The sequence below is a fragment of the Protomyctophum bolini genome (assembly GCF_963924005.1).
Source record: "Protomyctophum bolini genome assembly, chromosome: 12".
Lineage (NCBI taxonomy): Eukaryota > Metazoa > Chordata > Actinopteri > Myctophiformes > Myctophidae > Protomyctophum > Protomyctophum bolini.
In genome coordinates, this window is record NC_137873.1 from 21,550,354 (window position 1) to 21,571,776 (window position 21,423).

The 21,423-nt window shown below is 44.2% G+C and overlaps 1 protein-coding gene across 1 annotated transcript; it reads left to right on the forward strand.

Annotated features, from left to right (window-relative positions):
- The first annotated feature begins 7,722 nt into the window (after positions 1-7,722).
- Positions 7,723-9,078, forward strand: LOC308325272 (complex I assembly factor TIMMDC1, mitochondrial-like). The gene has a single exon (XM_080777749.1). It carries the CDS (start codon positions 7,922-7,924, stop codon positions 8,930-8,932), a length of 1,011 nt encoding a protein of 336 aa, XP_080633875.1. The 5' UTR covers positions 7,723-7,921; the 3' UTR covers positions 8,933-9,078.
- The last annotated feature ends 12,345 nt before the right edge of the window (positions 9,079-21,423 follow it).

Below are 21,423 nucleotides of genomic sequence, written 5' to 3' on the forward strand. Positions count from 1 at the left end.
AAACTGGAAGGTTTGCACTCTTCCTCCTGCTTGCTTGCCTGCTGCTGCGCTGCTGTATACAAACCTTGCTGCTCACCCTCCTCCACCCCAGCTACCACCTATCGTTTTGGATCTACTGTTTAGGTACAGGGGATTCAGAGTCCCTATGGCCGGGACTGATGCGCTTGATCCGAGTACCTAAAAAGCAGATCCAATACATCACCAAACCATATAAACATATTGCTCATTTATATTCAATAAATATCTATCCCATCCATTCTTGAGTTGTCCTGACTGAAGTGTAGTTTTAAGACTGTTAAGGTCGAATTAATTACATTTTGTCCAATAACAGGCTGTATCACTCCCATTCAAGAACATAACTCTACAAACCAGGGGAAAAGCACCTAGCTGCAGTGACACCAGACTTCAGTGCTCTATATGTCCAGTGCTGCTATGCTAGCCTGCTACTTATACAGTATGACAAACAGTTGCATTACTTCCGCCACTCTGTAGCTCTCTCCATTACGCAAACAAGCTTTACACCCAATCTAATGCCACACTTCATCCCTGCAATGTCACATTCTGCCTCGTACATAGCCTTGGGTAGGCCAGCCGGCCTGGCATTGATATGCACACTGCGGCGCACCCCTTTCTCATTAAGCATTTTAATTGCATGCCTTTTTATACCCCCAATCAAAGCTACCAAATTGCATAACACCCTCTGGTGTTGGAATTGCCCTTAATGTAATTGACAATAAAAGGGCCATTATCTCATTGACAGTACTGTGCAACGGACATGTGATAACATTCTCCTAAGTTTATAAACGAGGCCCCAGATAACTGAGGAACAGAGGTTGGCTCTCGCTTTGATAGAGGTCTGTTTTAATTATGCAGTGTCTTCACGCAACCCTACAGGAAACATACTCTACTAATGTATTTATTTATTGGCATGTGCGTGCCAACCAGGGATGGTTGTTTCCTATGAAATCCAGACAGAGAATGTTTACTGCACATGACATTTGATGAGCAGCTCCACGAGTGGCTTCCGTTTGCCTTCTCCTGCATAGTGGTACATTTGCATGTCAAGGCATTTGGCCACGGAACCCCATCTAAAAGGATTTTGTGCCAGGCCCCATATAACAATTAACAAGATTCCTGTTGTTATTATTATTACTTGCGCAAGTATTGTGGTCGTGCTGGTACGAATGCGCATGTATGCTTGGTAGGTATTGATGGTGACGTAATTAAGGTATGTATCAATGCCGGGTTATAACTGGCTTTTGATGGTGACGTAATAAAGATAGGTTTCAGATTACATACATGTATACACTCATACAGACATTTAATTCACCCAACACTGAAACATATCCTAATTACGTCACCATCAGTATATACCTACCAAGCATACGCACATAAAAAAGCCAGCCGACCACAGTATAGTATACTTTCAACTTACAACTTACATACATGTACACATACGTTACCTGTTACCCAACCAATATTGAAACATATTGTAATTACGTCACTATTGACAGCCAGTTATAACCCGACTTTAGTATTTAATTTCAATGTTTTACAGAGAGGCTGAGATTTGAAAGTTAGCAGTCGACAGTACTTGTGCGCTCTGCTTGTGTGCAACGCGCAAGTATAGGCACTAGGCACTCGACAGAGTGGAGTACTAGTTTTTATGAGGGATGTCCCGATAAACTTTTTTCGTTCCCGATCCCGATACCACCATTTCTGTGTTAGCCGATACCGAATACCGATACCAGTGTTGTGATCTCATGTTGTGTTCATAGCTATATATCTCGTGTCAGACTCCTCACTCATATGTGCATTTACAGTTTGGGCAACTCGAAAGCAAACTCCACCTACCCCAACATTTTATTTACCTGGCATATTCGCCTATACCGATATGACAAATAAGGGCCGATACCGTTACTTTCCCCTTACTGTCTGATACAGTATCGGGACATCTGTAATTATTATTATTATTATTATTTTATACACAACTCACGATCTGTTGTGAAGCAGAATAAACAAGCTGGTCAAGAGACCGCAGGTGCATTTATACTGTGGTGATTGTAACAGAAGTGGTGAGTGGAGGCACTAGGCAGGTGTAGTGGATACGGGTGAATGCTGAGTTTCTAATGAGTGAAGGCAAGTGTGGCAGACTAGATAGACTAGAGGCCGCTTCTAAAAATGCCTTCTAAATCCTGAACCAAGTTTTGTGGTCTAGTATTGAAATGAAAAATAGGTTTTTCACACTTTTAGAACATATCCGTAGTCATCGTGTAAAACAATGGGAAAATTTCCATTTTTGCGCATTTTGATATCAAAAGTCCATACAAACTAATGACTTCCTTTGAACGAAAATGTGGTGCGTGATGGCGAAGCGAGACCCGGTACCGTTGCTGCACCGTCTGCACGTTCCTTTAAACACAGCTGCTTGTGATTACTGAACTATTCCGTTTGTAATCTCATTCAAGATGACGTACTAGACAGTGTATTACTTATTTTAAACTTAAGCAGCACGCTAAAATATGTATCTGAAAACATCTCAGAAATAAGCCACGAAGTAGCAAACAAGCATAGCTGCCCATCTGTCTGACTTGTAAAGAAACACGATAGCCATGCTGGACACGGAGTGAGATTCAACCGTCCCATAGCCTGAAGGGATGCGGCGCATGGTTCAGAAACGTACAGCCTTCCGTTTCAAACTGAAACTTAAAATGACCAAAAATGCCATTGCACTAGACTAGACTATAGTTGTGTTCAATGTACAGTAGGTTCAGGAGTGGAGACCACTCACCATTCTCAACCGCTTCCCTACTCATGCTTCTTCCACCTCTGCCCTAACCGCTGTATATCTGCCTCGCCCCATCACTATCACGAGCATTTCCCACACACAATAAACCCTAACTGCCATGATCAGCAGGAATTGCCTGTCTCCCCGTCTCCTGATATTTGTTATTTTTTCCAGCGACAGCTTCCTGTGAGGTAAAACAGGGGAGTATAAGTGAAACTGCCGCTCCGTACTGAGCTGCTGGCAAGGACACAGTGTCCCAATGCTCCCTGTACCAACAGAAGAACCACAATCCTAGCAACAGATAATAGTAGCTTATCGAAAGGGGAAAAGAATGAACGGCGGAAAAGCTATTTCGTCCTTTTTGAGTGAAAGGCACAAAGCAATTTCTTTTCAGGGAACAGAAGATATCACATTAAAACTTCGTCCAGGGTTATTGATTATATTTGTGGCATATTGTGACTTATACAACAGTGTTGTATAAGTTTCTTTCACGTGTGCACGCACACACACACACACACACACACACACACACACACACACACACACACACACGTGTTTGTGTGAGCGTGAGTGCGTGTGTACGTCAATTCAAATGAGGTATTTTCTGTTCTTCTCTAACATTCTGACAAATGTATTCATTATTTGTCACGTTTATGTAAATATAATGTATGTGTGTATATGCAATAAAATAATCATAATATGCTGTCATGTATGCACGTGATGGAATTACACACACACACACACACACACACACACACACACACACGCACGCACGCAAACACACACACACTCTCTAACACAAGGATGACACACGCCAGGTATAGATTATTAACAAAGGTCTTGTAGGGCCATGTTGGGAGGACCTTAGCATGGGCTGCCTCTGCTCTGCTGCTCATGTGGTCTCTGTTGCCTGGGACCAAAATCCAATCAAACAGATGGAGGACTGTTTGAGGAGCGAAGAGAGTCAGCCCATCTTGCCAGTAAATACTGGCAGCTCTTGGATTTAATTACATTCACAGTATGGTAAACGGAACGGTGCCACAGGCCCCAGAATGCTGCAAACGCTAACGGCATCAAAGAGTGACTTCTTTTTATATTCCTGTGGAGAGGCTGAATGGAGAATTATACATGAATTGAAAAACGAAAGAAAGAAAGAAAAAGCCGTGCACCTTTGCACCACAGGCTGTTTGATGTTCAGGTGCTGCTATGGAACGCTGCCTTCCAAAATAACTGAATCGACCAGATACGGCTGTGTTGAAGTAACAGGAACATCCATGTGCAATGTACCTCACTGAGTGATTGTATATAGGAAACAAATCAAGTGTGTCTCTGATATGAGTCGTCCCCCTTAAGCCCAGAGCGATGTTAACGACGGACTATTTCCCCCCAGCCCCTGCACACCGTGCTCCAGCTGCAACACATACTCATCATGTGCTGTTAGTATACACTCTGCCCTTACCACTGTGACACCCTGACTCCACTCGGCGGGCTCAAGCTCAGACAAATTACAGTGTCTCTAGGCAACTCTTTCCTCTGCTCCAAACATTTCCTCTCATTTCTCTTCCCTTCCCCGAAGAGGGGTGTCTGTCTGTCTGTCTCTAATACCAGGGCAGCGGCGTCTCTCCACCCGTAGGGTCATTGGATGTGTTCCCATGAAGGGCACAGCTGTCAGATCATTACATGAGAGGACCGACGAGCCAGGCTGATATGGCTGCCATAACAACCCACTCCGGCTGCATCTGGGAAACTGTGTAAGAACGCCACTTGGGCACCCCCAAAACTGAGCCTCGAAAAGTCCAGCGTAAGCCGAGTTTTGTTGTTGTCGAGGTGGGCTGACAACTCAATCTTCATTAGGGAAGTGCGTGTCTGTGTGTGTGTGTGTGTGTGTGTGTGTGTGTGTGTGTGTGTGTGTGTGTGTGTGTGTGGCAGAATTAGAGCTGTATCTGATTAGGAGGGAAAAGCAGAGCAGTGCTCTTGAAAGGCTAATTGATTAGTCTGTCTTTTTTATATCCCTCAATCCCCTCCCCCCCCCCTCTCTCTCTCTTGCCCACCACCTCTCCTTAAATAAAGTGAGATGAATACTAATACAGCCAACGGAGGACCACACACCTGTCACCTCGGATCTGCCAATTTAAGCCCTTACACTCTGCCACTAACAAGCTCAATTCTCGGTGAAGCTTTGAGACAAGGTTTCTAAACTTCTGCCTCTCTGCCGGAAAGTTAAAGGTTTTGTGATACATTAAGTCTGGGGAGACATCAGCGGAATGATTTAGGAAATGGATGAGAGAGGGAAATGTTTTTTGTAATAAACATGGAAATGAGAGGCATTTTAATGGAGCAGCTATGGCATGCAAAGCAGGGAGGGATGCAATCCGGCGTTGATTCAGCCAGGTTTATGTTGTTGTTGTCATTGTGAAGGGAGGTATTAATTCTGAGGGGCACATAGGAATGTGGAGAGCAGAAACCGCCGCTAGCTAAATCAGTTATGTGCTTACACGGCTGTGCTGGGCTGACTGTGCCAGCAGCAGCCTATCAGTCCAAACAGACAGTGAACTTTACAGTGTTTGTCACGAGTAGTTAGCGGAAAGATTGCTCTTCTGGCATGCATCTTCATCACTTCTGCCGAAGTCATTGCACCCAGCACTGCACCGGTAGAAAAGCTTTGCAGCATTTTATTATACGGGTGATAAACATTCATCTGGGGGAGAAAAAAAGACCCTGATGGCAGAGATGTTTAGTAGATAACTGCTGTCACTGAAGAATATAGTACCTACTGTACGAGCATCAATACCATTACTGTACGTACGTCATAGCCCAGTGGGAGAATACTCTGTAAGGATGTGTTGGAAGAGGTCCATTGATTTTGTTTATTGTTCAGCATAATTAGAGCTTTGACGCAAAAGTGAGATTCCATTGCTATTTTTCTCACCTTGCACCTTATGTAATATTTGACATATCTGACATGTCTTCTTTCTATTAGTATGGGCATGGGCCCAAATTAGCCATTGATCACACGCGATCACCCCTAGATCTCCATATATGGAGATCTAGGGGTGATCTATGGAGCTGGCCTGTTCTGACATCACAATGTTGTTCCGACATCTGCATAGACTCCATATTTGGGCATGCCAGACAAAGAACTCCATATGCCCATATTATTGCGTCCCGCTATATGTCCAAATATGGAGTGTGTTGCATCAGCAATCACTCAGCTCCATATATGGGCACAAAAGGGGCCAGGTCCACTCAGCTCCATATATGGGCACAAAAGGGGACAGGTCCACATATACAGTAACAGCGGGACAGACACACAGACAGACAGACAGACAGACAGACATGATCTGCAGGGTCTCAGCTGCGTTCGCTTCCCGCGTTTGCGCGTCTTACTGGTAATTAACAACAATAAATTACGTAATGTTGTAATTAATACGGATGAGTGGTGGCTTTCGATGGTGACGTATATGTCGATTAGTGTCGGTGGATTAAAGGAAATGCCTCTATGTATATGTAATTTGTAAATTGATTAGCGGTATACTGTGGTTACTTTGCATATGCCCTGTTTGATGCATATGTATCGGGGTATAACTGGTACAACTAGCTCTCAATGATGACGTAATAAAGATGTGGATTAAAGGACCCAATGGCAGGTTTTGGTTTTAGTTTTTGGTTTTCGATGGTGACTTAATGAAGATATGTTTTAGTGTCGGGAGGATTAAAGGTAATGCCCCTATGTTTACATGTATGTAATCTGACACTACTGCCATATCAAGCACAAGTAGTCATACATCATACGCTGGCACGGCGCATACACATCAAACGGCGACATACGAAAACGAAAACTATTACTTACTTATTTATTATTACGTACTTGCTCTGCTTGCGCAAGTAATAACTGGGTGGGGCATGCATTTCCAACCTGCATCGTTCCAAGAAGGCCAGTGCACCGCTCTAGTGAAAAGGAAAGAAAAGAACATAATGGATTTTATTTATAATGAACTTTACATTTGTGTATAAGTTAATATGCTACAATAAGCATTTGCATAAAAAAATCATCACACCACAATAAAGGATCTAAGAAACAAAACGTGGAAACATTCATCCCTGATGTTAGCATACAACTGTGTAATCTACAATTTGTAATCCCCACCCCTACCCAGAAACAGATCATTGCGAACGCAGTGAGCACTTACTATGAGACCTAGCAGATCATGTCTGTGTGTGTGTGTCTGTGTGTGTGTGTCTGTGTGTCCCCCCTTTGTGCCCATATATGGAGCTGAGTGATTTGTTTGTGATTGATGCAACACACTCCATATTTGGACGTATAGCTGCTTTGGGGAGTTATGGCTGAGTCATGGTGACGATCTGCGTTCGCTTCCCGCGTTTGAGACCAAGGAAGCTGAACGCGGAAGTGTTGGATGCATATAGCCCATTGTGCATGTTTCTTTCCTTCCAGGGAGCAACATGGAGTCCACCGTACGGTCTTCACTTCCTGTCAACTTTTAGTAGTCCTTGAAGGAAGGCAGGAAGAAGCATGCAGTCTAGTGAGTTTAAGTAGCGAATGACATGTGTCTTGCACTCTGTTACGACCTTATATGGAGTCTATAGGGCTTAAGGAGTAATACTTATATAGCTAGCAAGGAGAGAGCATAAATCTTCAGGGTGGCCAAAGCCAACCAAACAAAAACCCCACCCTACCTGAAAAGGTTAAGAGTTAAACTACCGCCGTCCAAACAACAATTACAATCTAGGCTCCCTAACTAAATAAAAACAATGGGCCAAAAAGGGGGACAAAAGAAAATGGCAGCACACCCTTACCAGCTTCCCTTTTGATTTGGATTGACACCCAAGAAATCTTTTGACAATTGCAATTGATTTCTTAACTACAAAATAGCTGACTGCAGCACACAGTCAAGGTGAAGGGTCGGCATAGTGACTGAAGCCGGGTTCATAAATGAAGAACTACAAGGACATGAATAGTGTAGTTATCAGTAGATAAGAATATATAGACAGATCTGAGAAAGCCGTCAGAAAGAGAGCCAACCTTGGTGCTGCTAGTCTGTGATGCTGGCAGTGAATGGATCACTGCTGTCCACCGCCTCGTGACAACTGAACCGTGTGTCCGTCTCTGTGGTGATGGATCCTGGGCCGTGGCCCGCGGTGGAGGGCCAGGCAGCCCAGACAGATTCGGGGCCCCAGGGCGGCACGCTCCTCACCGGGCGCTGGCTTAATCTGCAGGGCTTCGGCGTCCAGATCGCAAGGCCTTCCACTTCTCCATCTCCTCTTTTCTCCTCCTCCTCCTCCTGCTGCTTCCCGCTCTCCCGGGTCCATGCAGCTGACGACGAGGCACAGGCGCCCCCCTCCTCCTCCTCCTCCCCCGCCGCCGCACCTCCTATCGTCCCTAGTATCAACGTGCCGAGGCTCATCGGAAAACCCGAGTTCCCGGACACGGGCTGGGACCGCATCAAGGACCTCTTCGACCGGGAGCAGAACCAGAGCTATCCTGAGGAGCTCACCAACGTTATAAAGAGCGGCTTGGCTGCGGCCGTAGGAGGAATGATCTACGGAGGCCTGCCGGCCGCACGCCACGCCAGAGAGACGTTTATTCACCTCAGCCAGGCCGATATGTACACCAGCCGTTTGGAGGCGGTGCGTTCAGCGCACCACGCTGCCATCCGGGGCTTTGTCCGATACGGTTGGAGGTGGAGTTGGAGGGTGACTGCTTTCGTCACTTTGTTCAACTCTGTGAGCACTGGTCTGTCCGTCTACAGAGACAGGAGTGTCCTCAGCCACTACGCTGCAGCCGGAGCTGTGACTGGAGGCCTCTTCAGAGTAAACCTTGGCCTGAGGGGAGTGGTAGCAGGAACCATCATCGGAGGCGCTATGGGACTGCCTGCAGGAGTTCTGATCCTCGCCATGCAGTCTCTGTCTGGAGAAACAGTCCGAGAGAGGAGGAGGAGGGAGCGCAGGGAGCTGTACCAACTCAAAGTGGATGAATGGACCGCCCGCCTGCAGCTGACCGATGAGCTGATTGGCGACCTGAGCCACGGGGCCCAGGCCGATGTGACCAATCAGGACCTGGAGAGGATCAAAGAGCTGCTTAGTTTGCCACCAAATGAGGGCGTGGCCCAGGACACGAGCCAATGACACGAGCACAAAGCGATCGACAGTAGATCCATGGACGATGAGAGTGAGACTCGATCATGCAAATAAACAGATTATTTATTATTCATGTGTGTGGACGGTGCCGTACATGTGCAATATGTCTGCCTCCAGACAGACACTCTGACTCTCCTCAGCTACTGCAACCATAGATATTAAAAAAATATAGATGCCTCATGATCGCTGCACTTTCGTTGGAGAGACCCGTCTCCGACAGGAGGAGGAAGTCAAGTGGAATCTCGGAAGGCAAGTGCTGCTGGACAAGTGGGAGTCGCGCCTCTGATTGGCCTACTGAACGTCCCCTTCCGTTCATCCGTTTTGCTTCCGCTATGCTTCGCAAGGAATCTTGGGAAAGCTTGCCAATGTAATCCAATCACGCATCGCCATCGCCTCCAACTTAGTCCATGTTGCCTTCCGTTGAGATCCAGACGCCCCAGAGCCTGAAGAGGCCTTTATATATATGACTGCAAATCCCACACTGTGGGTGAGAGAAAGGAGCCCATGACATCAACAAATGAGCTGAGCAGAGTGAGTTTAACATTGTTTAACGTCGTTTAATGCAATCAAATAGGTTCCTGCATAACTTCCGGGTTTGATGATGATGTCACGCGCATACCCTCTATAGACGGCCTCGTGAGCTTACAGGATTTTGTTCACGCTTTCACTCCCAGTGAAAATGTGCAGGTTTAAATTAGTTCCTCCCAACAGCTGATTGCCTCGACGGACGAGATTGAAAACATCTCATTACGTGTGCAGGGGGAAATAAATACTTGAAATCGGTGAAATAAAACAAAAAAAACAAATAGCTTAGCTATAGTCTGGACTTTAAACACTCAGTAAGAATATGGCAAGGCCTACAGACTCAACAGGAATAAAATGCTATACACACATTAGGGTTCAGCACATGGAGGTGACGGATGGCAAATGGGCTGAAGTGGTGTTCATCTCAAGGCTTTTATAATGGCTGGCTGATGAGGCCCAGGTGTGCCTCCAAACAAGCCACTCCTCCAATCTCCACTCGACTCCACCCTCGAAGAAATGGAGGCACATATTGTTGGAAGTCTGCTAGGCCATACTGTGAACATAAGCAGGAGCGTCAGTCCATGCCATTTCTTTGCCTCCAATCACTATAGGGCACAGAAATCACAGGAATCAGTCAAGAGGGTTAACACACCATACTGTATGAGGCCACATATAACATACACACTGAATACACATACATAGATCTGACTGAACTAACTCCGCAAGCTACGTATGATTTATTACTAAGAACTTATTAAGGACACAATCACATAACATTTTTAAGGAATTTATGAAGAGAAAATAATAATCAGACCTGAAGAAGGTCAGTAGACCGAAAGCTTGCTAAATAAATACATTGATTGTGCGCAGATCTGAGTGTGCAGAGCTTCCTTTTCTCATGTTCCCTTTGTGGCTCCAGCACCTCTCTTACGTTTTTTCAGTGGATGAGCGGTGTTTTTTTTTACATTTTTGTAGGAATTTATGAATGAATTATAATTTATGAATGACCCATGACTCAGTGTCATTAATTCAAAATAATTAACATATAAGAAATGTACGTATGTCATCATCATAATCCCTTGCAATACACATATTTATTTGAATGTGTGAGATTACTACTAGGTATTGAAGTAAAATAGAAATGTTTGTCTGCGATGCTGAACAGTACCGTAACTTACTGTTACTGTATCTAACTTTTAGTGAGTGAGTTCAGATCCACAAAAGGGGTTATTTTTTTAAATATTGAGATTAATACTAAAAACAATATTATTTTGTATATACATTACTCTCTAGATTTTGTGTGTGCAGGTCACGATACATCAATCAGTCTGTAGGGTGTTGAATTAAGATTTCTTTCCCACAGAATGTCTTTCAAATACTTTCTTTTTCCACATGAAGGTCCACTAAGCCTTGTGTAAGCCCACTGACCACATGCCATCAATTATTTACATGCACAATTTAATCTCCCCGTTGTTTACACTTTCCAGCAAATCATTTCCTTTCTGCTTGTTTGGCTGGGTTTACACACCCTCTCCCTGGCCCCTGGCCTCTCTCTGCTCCTTGAATGCCAATATTTCAGCTTTATTTCTCCAGTGTGGAAAGCATCCCAACTGAGACGGAAGGGGACCATTGCTGTGTTGTTGAGCCGTCCGTCCCTTTGTGCGTGTGTGCGTGTGTGCGCGTGTGTGTGCGTGTGCGTGTGCGTGTGTGTGTGTGTGTATGTGTGTGTGTGTGTGTGTGTGTGTGTGTGTGTGCGTGTGCGTGTGCGTATGTGTGTGTGTGTGTGTGTGTGTGTGTGTGTGTGTGTGTGTGTGTGTGTGTACATGTGGGCGTACACATGTATTTTTTCATTACTAATATGCAGACACCCCTGTTTTACATTGTGAATTGACACATGAGGCATGAAGAGATAGCCTAGAAAATGAAATACTATTTGCATGCCATGTAAAAAGTAAATTAAGCCCCCCCCCCCCCCCCCCAAAAGCGCTGATGGTTCTAAAACAGCATTTTCCAAACTTATCATCACTCCCATCATGCATATTTGATATCACCTCACTCCGAGGCAAAATACAACCTCCTGTTTGACAAAATAAAACTCTGGGGGTAATACATCCATAAATATGATATAGAGGCATGCTGTGTAGCCCGTAATAGCCTTGCTCCTTGGGAGTCCTATTCTGACTGCAGAGTATGCTGAAGCAAGACTTTCTCCCCCAGTGCTGCGGTTCAATGGGAGGGACCCAGTTATGACAGAACTAAGCCATAATGTAAAACCATTGATCTTCTTTCAGCCTTTACTTCCCCTTCTGTTGCAGAATCCTCCAAAGGCACCATGTCAGACCCAGTTGAAGGATAATCGATAAACAGGTAAGGGCCATGTATTACGATGCACAGGCTTTTGAATTTGAGGGATCAATTTTCTGTCACATCGTGACGAGAACACAAGACGACACACATGGGCCGTGTGTTTTTTCTGCTACTAAAATAATAGGGAGTGAAAGTGAAGGAAGAGATTTCGATTCAAAAAGTAATGTTGGAATCGAGGCTGAATGGATCTTACTGTGATTGTGATTACAGTTATGGAATACTGTAATGCATTTGACCGCATGGATGCACATCCAAATACTCCAACTGAGTAAAATGACTTTACGCACACTTCAGAGTTCAGCACTAGCTGTTTTTTACTGAATTCTGTTGATAATGTGTATATGAAACACTGTTATGGTGAAAAAAATCATCTAGAACAGAAAGAAATAACTTTGCACGATTGAAGAAGAGATAGCGTTTGACCCGCAAAATTGGTATATGGAACGCTCTGCGTTCTTCTCATGTTTTTTCTTTTTTGAGTGGTGCAACCACTCCAAGGAACAGCAATGTCCGTGTTCACCTATGTGTGGTCCGCCTATGTATGTGGCCATGAGCACCAGAATGACTATTAGTACCAGTAGGGGCGCTGTTGTGCCAGAAACAGAGAGAGAGATAGTGCTGCACGTGCTGCACTGTTGCCTGCTAATGAGAGAGAGAGGGGGGGGGGGGGGGGGGTTGCACCACTCAGTTCACACGGGTGTGATTTCTTTATAAAGTTTTGCTTACAACACAATGACAGAACACTCTCATACAGACAGTCAGACACCGTAGTAAGGTTGTGTTAGTATAAACAGTATTCTAACTTCTGGTGTTATTGTATACACTTTGCATGCATGGACTACAAACACATTCATTTAATAAATCCCCTGCATTGTCAACAACACCTTGGGCGGTAATGCCACTGAACTGTTTAGTTTCAGTTTTGTTTCCATGCTCAGAATCCTCTAAGGTCGTCTCTTTGACGTTGTCTCACATTTAATTTGTAATATATATACAAAGCCCCCCCTGCAGGCTATTTGTCTGTGATGAAGCAGCTGATAGTAGTGCTCTTTTATTACTCTTTACAGATGTGCACCCTTCCCTTCTCTTTAGCCAGTCAGCAAACACAAGTCTGTGAGCTAATCTCGCATTATCATTACATTACAGTATATGTTTGTGCAGGATGAGATTATGGCCGTATACCCCCTATAGGATTTACTGTAGAATGTATCTCTGGTTAAATAAACATACGCACATGCCCGCACACTTTCCTGAGATAGAAAGACATCCACACCTCCTGTCTTTGAAACTTTACATTTCTTATTTTCCAAGCTGATTCTTGCACATCCAAATCTGTTTTTGCATGTTATGAGCATTTAACTTGTTTACCATCTTGAGACTCTTGGATCACTCCTATCCGGCATTTGGGTCCCAAGCTCAGCAGTGTTGCTAGCAGTAGCCTACCGCTGTCTATGTAGACAGTAGTGTTGCTAGTGTGTCTATGTACAGGTGGTGCCCCTCCTAGCAGGGTTGTCTCCAACAGTGTCAGTACACATGCTACCAGTTCCGGGTGCCTGACACAGTGGCCCGTCAGCCTCCTCCTCCGACCTCCTCTCTCTGACCTTGTCAATGCTCCACAGGAGGCGTCCATAGAGGTCCAGGTTTCTTATGTGGTCCAAGTACGATTCATAGCATCTATTATTGTCTCCACCAGGCCGAAGGCATGGGGAGAGACTATGTTTTGCACTCCGTCCGTGTGTGTACAGCTAATCTACGGCACCGTTAACCCGGTCGGTGCTGGAGGCCAACGATGAACTTCTGCCCCAAATTTTCTAGGACGGCCCGTTATGGTGAACCTGACCTGCCCTGGTGGAGGGGCACTTTTTCTATTTACAATTGGGATGGTAACAAGTTGTGAGCGCACACTTCGTCCGCAGTTCAGTTGGGCAAGTCATATATAGACCGTGACAAATGCAGACCATGCAGCAGCGCCACCTACGCCCGTGTTCCGCGGCCGCGATACTTCACCGACCCTACCCCTGCATTTTCAACCCAGCTCTGTGGTTTTCCCTTTCTGTGATGCGCTTGCCTGAGAATATACACGGAGAGCGGATACATGACATTCACGGAGAAACAACAACAACACGGAACAACACAGAAACAAGACGGTCAGTGGCCAAAGACACATCGCTGTCTGCTCTGCCTCACCTCTCTCTCTCTCTCTCTCTCTCTCTTATTCACGGAGTAAAAACAACAACACAGAAGATATTCACAGAGAAAAACAACACGGCCGGCGTGGCGTTAGACGAGAGCTTGAGATTCTAGTTCTTGCACAGATGTCATCCAGGGCCTTTTCCTGCTGTACTGTGAGCAGTACTGATTCTACAGCCTCTTTAGATTATCTCCCATGTCAGAATTTCCCAGTCTCCTCATCCCGTACAAGGCATATTCCAGGTCAATTACATTGCCACAATAAGGAAGGGGGCCTCCTAGCCCTGGAAAGAGAAGCAGGTACGTGTCCACCTGATAAGAAGGGTTACCAGAACAGTAAATACCCAAGGTGGTTTGTGGCTGAGGAGAGACTTCCCAGCATGCCTTGTGTTCTGTTATTGTATTAACATTATTTTGCCATGGGGCTGGGGGTGGGATGGGGTGGTTATTGTTCTTAATTATGTTCATTAAATCATTTATTTTATATGCATGTATTTTGGGAGAATAAGCCTGCACCTCTCACAATCTTATAAGAATCTAATGAGCCCTCGTTCATTAGGAGTAGCCGCCTTTGGGCGGTTCATTCACTTCACAGATGGAGCCTGCTATTTAATTATGTATTCTCTTTGCCTATTGGCGTTTGGACGTCACCTATTTTCAATAAAATTCCATTTTGATGTTGATGATGGCTTAGTAAAAAACGAGTTTGTTTTTGGCCCCCAATAAATTGAGTATGTATTGTACGTACAGTAATATTATCAGAGTGCTGGTATTGTTTGTTTTATATTTTGGGGAAGAAAAAAAATAACTGTGGAGCACAGCTCATCCACCATATGCTTAAGTAGCGATGATTCTTTGTATAATGCAGTGTATTTCTCTTTATGCATGGGGGTACCTACATGGCAGTGATCCTGTTTATATTACTGCACATCCTGGAATCTGTTTGGCTCCATTGATTGTGATAATGCCTCCGATTCTGTTGGTCGTTCACCTTGAACTGCAGGACATGCTTTTTACAAGGCTCTATTATCTCCCCATAATGCTCCACTGTAACACTGGGCATAGTAGGGAGAAAATTGCAGGCTGCCCTCCACTCCAATTTAATAACTTTGTTCAGCTGTCCTTGGTGCACCCTACATGAGTATCAAACAATGGCCACAGCAGCCTGATTCAATTGAGCCTCCTGAACAGGAACAGATAATGTATGTATGGCAGCAGCAGATGCACAAGTAAATGCATAGTAGAGTAGCCATGCACATAATGTGAATTTAGAGATTCACGTTTTCCTCAAGTCAAAACATACCAGCCTTTATTATAGCACTGATCTGCTGACCCCTCCCACTCTTTGACTCCAAAGAGTCAAAGAGTGGCATGATTTGTAAAATGTGCCAGTGCACTACAATTTTATTTCCAAGCGAGCCATGACCTTTACTCAGACCATTGGATAAGTGAAAACCATGTAACAAAACACAGTGACTATATACCTCCAACTTAGGTATATTTTACGTGTTTAAAGTCTTGTTGAGAATGAATAATTTTTCAAGAGAGTCATGGCCAAGACAGGCAGCAGCAGGGATATTTCAACTTACTTCTTAAGTACGACAAAGTGGACTTATCTGAGGAGAAAAGACATAATGCTACATGACAGGCCAGACAGTGACTGGGTTGCTCAAATGGGCTTTAAGTAATCTTATTCAGTAGTCAGCTTTGGGCTCTGACAATAATATAAGATCATTTCACGTCACCTATGAGTCTATGACCAGATGATGATGGTGCAACCACTTCATTAAGTAGCTTTGTGTGTCTCTGCCTGGCTGCCTGGGTCTGTACCTGGCTGGCTGGCTGGCTGACTGGCTGGCTGGGTCTGAGCACGAAAATAGCATTTGGTTGGTTTTCACAACCAAGTGTGACTGTTGCGCAGCCTAATACACATGATTTCGGGTGTGAAAGTACAGTACAGTACAGTACAGTACAGTACAGTACAGTACAGTACAGTACAGTACAGTACAGTACAGTACAGTACAGTACAGTACAGTACAGTAGAGGGACCCCCTGGGGACCCCCACACGGTAACTGTCATTTCTCAACCGTTTGCACCACTTACTTCAAGTTCACACGGGTGTGATTTTTCTCCTTATAGAGGACTACAGCTACACAATGAACTACAAAATCACAGACAAACAGAGACCAAACAGTACTTTCTAATAAAGAGAATGTGGTGTTAATGGCTACTTTCTCCTGATCTATCTTCTGTTTATTAAAGGGAGACTCCTGTTACTGAACAAACACTATACTGTAGCTATTAGTCCTCTTGCCAGAATGTGAATGTGAGTACCCTAAAGTGTTATGTTAGAAATGTTGAGTATGGGTCATCCCCAGCATTTAGAAACTGTCGGATGCTAACTTTGCCTAGGGCAAAACATTAAAAATAGATTAGAAGAAAGAATGACTGTGTTGAGAAGGGGACAATCACACCACCAGATCAACAAATTTGCACCTGCACTTGTGAGCCAATTGAAAAATGACCACCTCCTTGCTCCACTACTCACCTCTGGTTCACACAAAACATTATATGAAGAAAAAAACATGTTGTGTGACCTTGCAATGAAAACCTGCTCTCCTCTGACTTTCTGAAAGTGACTTTCACTCCCCACGAGGCGTGATAATGTTGGCTAGCCCTACGTTCATTGGGCGGTTAGGGGGTTGGGGCGGTGAAGAGAGAGAGGTACTTGGCTTTTTCAATAAAGCTCTGGTAATGCGTTTTGTAATGCATTGGTTATACTTCACAGTAAAAACCCATTCTGCTCCTGTGCCAGCCAGTGCACTTCTCCCTAAATTGCCTTTTTCTCCAACCGCCATTCGTTATGCTTTCCACTCCACCGCGCCGACATCATTTATTTATTTTATGAAACAACAACTGTCCCAAAACAAAACAAACTCCGCCCACCAACTGACAGGTGGGCAAATGGATTAATGGACGGATAGACGGATGGACGGATGGACAGACGGGCTGATGGTGGAGAGGACTGTTGGGTAGCAGAAATGAACTGATGAAAACATTGGATGATGAAGGGGGGACGGATGGCTGGATGGACATGTAGTAAAAGAAATAATGAATAAATAACATCACACATATTATGTGAGGCAAACATGTCACTTGTTAAAAAGAGGCTGAAGGAAGGATTGGGGGGGGGGGGGGGGTTAGTGCAGTGGGAAAAGAAGTGGTCCCAAATTAGTGATTCCCCATAATGTGAAACTCAATTTTCCTCCCGCTTCTCTTTTATCTGGGGCCATTATGGAGAGCGTGTTTGTCTGGTGGAAGGGAAATGGGCCTGCATTGTTTAGACGCGTGTCAGCTATAATGAAAAAGTGCCATCGACTCAGAATAGGGTCCCTGTGCAGTGTCTGTCGCCACGCTCAGCAGATAATAACTATTGATTGCTATCAAGAGACAAGGAGAGAGACAGAATGGGTGAGAGAGAAAAGAAAGATAGACAGCGGGAGTGATGAGACGGATCAGACATTGCCCACCCCCCCGTCCCGTCCCGTCCCCCTCCCCACCCCCAATTATCACTTGGCATTGAAACAAAATTGCCAGTGCGAAGAAACAATACAAGAGAGCTAGATCTAGATTTTTGAGGTAGGCATAATTTTGTCAGTTCAAACAAACAAGGCAAACACAATCATCCGACTAAAGTATACTTTGTACAAGTCTAATCCAAAATGAGCAGTCAAAGAAGCTTAAATCCCACCTTTGAACCATCCTGCCATAAGCCTCATACCCACCTCTCTCACATTATTTTGTAAAATGTCAGGTTCCCACTGAACTACATCAATATAATGAATATGGCATGTGGTGAAAAGAACCGGTGGCGTACACAGTGTGTTCCTCACCAGCTTTTACTCAGTAAATCCTCAGGGTGACACTGACAGCCAATGCCCATTGAGAGTCGATAAAAGTGGCACTCCTTCAAGGCTTTCAACTCTTGTCACATCAAAACTGTGGACGCCTCCGTCAATTCATTGATGTGAACCTTGTTTGGCAATGGTGCATAGCCTCAATGCCCCTGCTCTGCGTTTTCCCCCGATAATGACATTGATTTTCCACTCTCACCCTCCCCACCGGGCCTCTCTATAGAAAGCAGCGTTTTTCATACGTATGTAGATGGTAAGAGAAGTGTTAAGCAGGTGCAATGGTTGATATCTGCTGCATGCTGCAGTAGCACTGCCATTTTGTAGGCTACTCGCGTGGTATCAATATCACGCTCCCATCACAGGTCAATATCTTGAAATCGAGAGCAACTGTAATCAAGTCATTTAGTGCACTGGTCCAGCTAACCGTGAGCACCAGCTTCTTCTATGATTGATTAACTGTGTTTATAAGGGTGACTTTCTCATCAGAATTCGTATTTTTCATTAAAATGTATTTTATTACAAACGGTGCAGGTGCTTAACAAGGCGTTACCTTCGACAGTTAAAGAAAAACATTGATTCATTTCAATGAAGGAGTTTTGTTTATGCTTAGACTGTTTTCATAAATATGCATGCTCAGCTACTCTGCTGGTGTGCATGCTTCTGCATGTGTTTAATATAATCTAAATGCAGCTTAAATTCAGCCACCAAATCCTGCTGATTCGGTCATGTTGTGTCCCATGGAGAAATGAGAGTTTGAGTTTCATTGTTCTTTATGAAAATAAGCACCTGGTGGTAGTAGAACACATGAATTGGGAATGTTGGATTATTCAGGTCATGGATATTGTGGAAAGGCTGGCCGATTGCACGAGGCTCCACAAAGTAGACAGGTTCACAAGTACATTTTGGGGTATTGTATTTACCTCCAAACAATTAACAAACGGTGCAAACCGGCAACAATACAAAAATAAACAATACTGGCCAAAACAATGTTCCAAAAATAGGAAACAGAAATAAACACTTAAAGCTACACTACACACATAAAACAACAGAAGCTTAATAATACTGCTATGCCTTCCATGAGGTCATGGCAGCTCATCCAGGGTGTTCTTCCTGGCTAGCCTCAAGTCAAACTGAACATCTCACCTGTAGCATGCCTGCTCTTAAACAGGTGGGACAAACTAAGCACAATCACAGGAATTGCCAATTGGTATAAATAACTCAAACAACAGGCAAACCAAGGCCCCTGAGCTGATTCAATAAATATGTACGGCGCTAAACACATACAATAAACGTGCAAAAGAACAGGAACAAACAATTAACACCCCTCCTCTACAGTGCTTGGCCCCTTCCAATCAACAGGATTACACTGCCAGCACTAGATACTGTCGTGGAAATTTAGAGATAAACATATAATAATACTCTTAGCTGTTCTGTGCTGCTTGTTTGCTTGCTTTATGACGTCACTGTCCCATTTAGTGAATGCCTTGATGCTATATGTTGGGGGGTTGTCTGTGTGAGAGCAAGCTATATAAGCTGTCGTTTCTTGTCATTCTGGGAGCCAGACTGGGTTTTCCATACATGAACAGGTCATGTAAGTCTTGTCTTCTTACTCGAGTAAAATCCTTATACTCTATAACTCTGACATTTTGTGCTGCCTCATTATTCATTGTTTATGAATTGTCTTTTGAGTATGTGTCCCACAGACTGCCTTTACAATACAGGTGACCAACAAATAATTTAACTTCTCACAGTGACAATAAATATATAAACAAACAAATTTGTTAAAATGTATTAATATTGTTTTTAGGCAGGATGGGGATATTGGGAACATTGTGGTAAAACCTTCCTCCAGCCAGCCAGAGTGCAGGAACACACAGACAGAAGACAAAGGCTAATCAGTAATGTACTGGTACGGTACGGGTAGGATACAACAGTTACAGAATAATGTAAAGACCAGCTACAGTACAGTACATCAACAAAAACAGTATGTGTACAGTAGAAATGCCCGCTGGGTCTGATAGGCAGAGGGGAATAGAATGAGTTAACCACTTGATACGTGTCAAGGCTGGCATCCCTATTCTGGATGGAACATTTGCACGGCAAAGATATCAGCTAGAATAACATTCTTGACAATTAATCACCAAAAATCCCATTCCAGAGAGGCATTTCTGTATATGGCCCACCAGAGGACTTCTGCAAACTGATTCTTGTTGACATGAGTGATGTGACGATCAAGTATTTTGGACTTGACCGTCAGTTTGTCACCATTCTCTCTTTACACCACTCGGGGTAAGGGACTGATCGTTATTTATCCACCAGGGGGGGGTGGTGCAGATGTGATTTCATTTTTTTATTTTACCTCATCCCCCCCCCAGCCCCCAAATATTTTTTCGGGACCCCCCCTCAGGGACTGGAAGAATATATATGACCTCCCCCCCCCCCCCAACAAACACCATAGACCATATTTATTTTATATTCACACCAACAGAGGGTCGACGACAGAGTACAGCATCTTGCAATGGGTCTGGTCCACATGGGTCTGCATGGGTCTGGTCCACAAGATTAGATACACCACCAAGATACCCATGTACCTGTCTAAATACTTCCTTAATGTAAACGAAGTCCACACCCACAACACCAGAGGGAGTGCAACAAACCATGTACAACCCAGATTCGGCACAAACAAGGGACTAAATTCTTTTCGCTCCTATGCGACCAAAATGTGGAACGCCCTACCAACAGTCATTAAGACATGTGAATCCCTTGGCTCCTTCAAAACTGCTCTCAAAGGGCACCTACGGATGGCTGCAATTCGAAACTGGCCTCTGTAAAAGCTGAATTTGTATCTGGATTGTACTATGTTTTTGTATGGACGTGGTGTTGGGTGCCTGCACATTATGCACACATGGCATCAACGCATGGTGTTGTGTGCAGGCGCCCTACACTCTGTCTTTGTACTATAGATTGTACTATGTTTTTGTATGGACGTGGTGTTGGGTGCCTGCACATATGCACACATGGCATCAACGCATGGTGTTGTGTGCAGGCGCCCTACACTCTGTCTTTCGTTTTCTTTTCTTTTATCCCCCTGTTCCCCTCACTGTATATATACTTTTTTTCCCTTTTCGCTTCCTATATGATGAATTCCTGTTCTGTTCTTTAACTACATAGAAGTGTCTATTTGTTTGTCTCTAAATGTTTTGATGAATTGAACAATGTGGACCCTGTTGTAAACAAGTGTAAGGCTTAATTGGGTCGTCCACTCACAGTTAACAGTCTTTGTATTGAGTTTGTGCTTGAAATGTACTGTAATTCTGCAAACTGTTAATAAAGATTTCAATCAATCAATCAATCACAGTATAGCAGCATAACGTAATCGTTTATTAGGCGGCGGCCGTCTGGGGTTCATTTGGTTCCATATCCGTCATTACATTATAGTCAACACTCAACACTGATGATATGCCATTGCATTCTTCCAACTA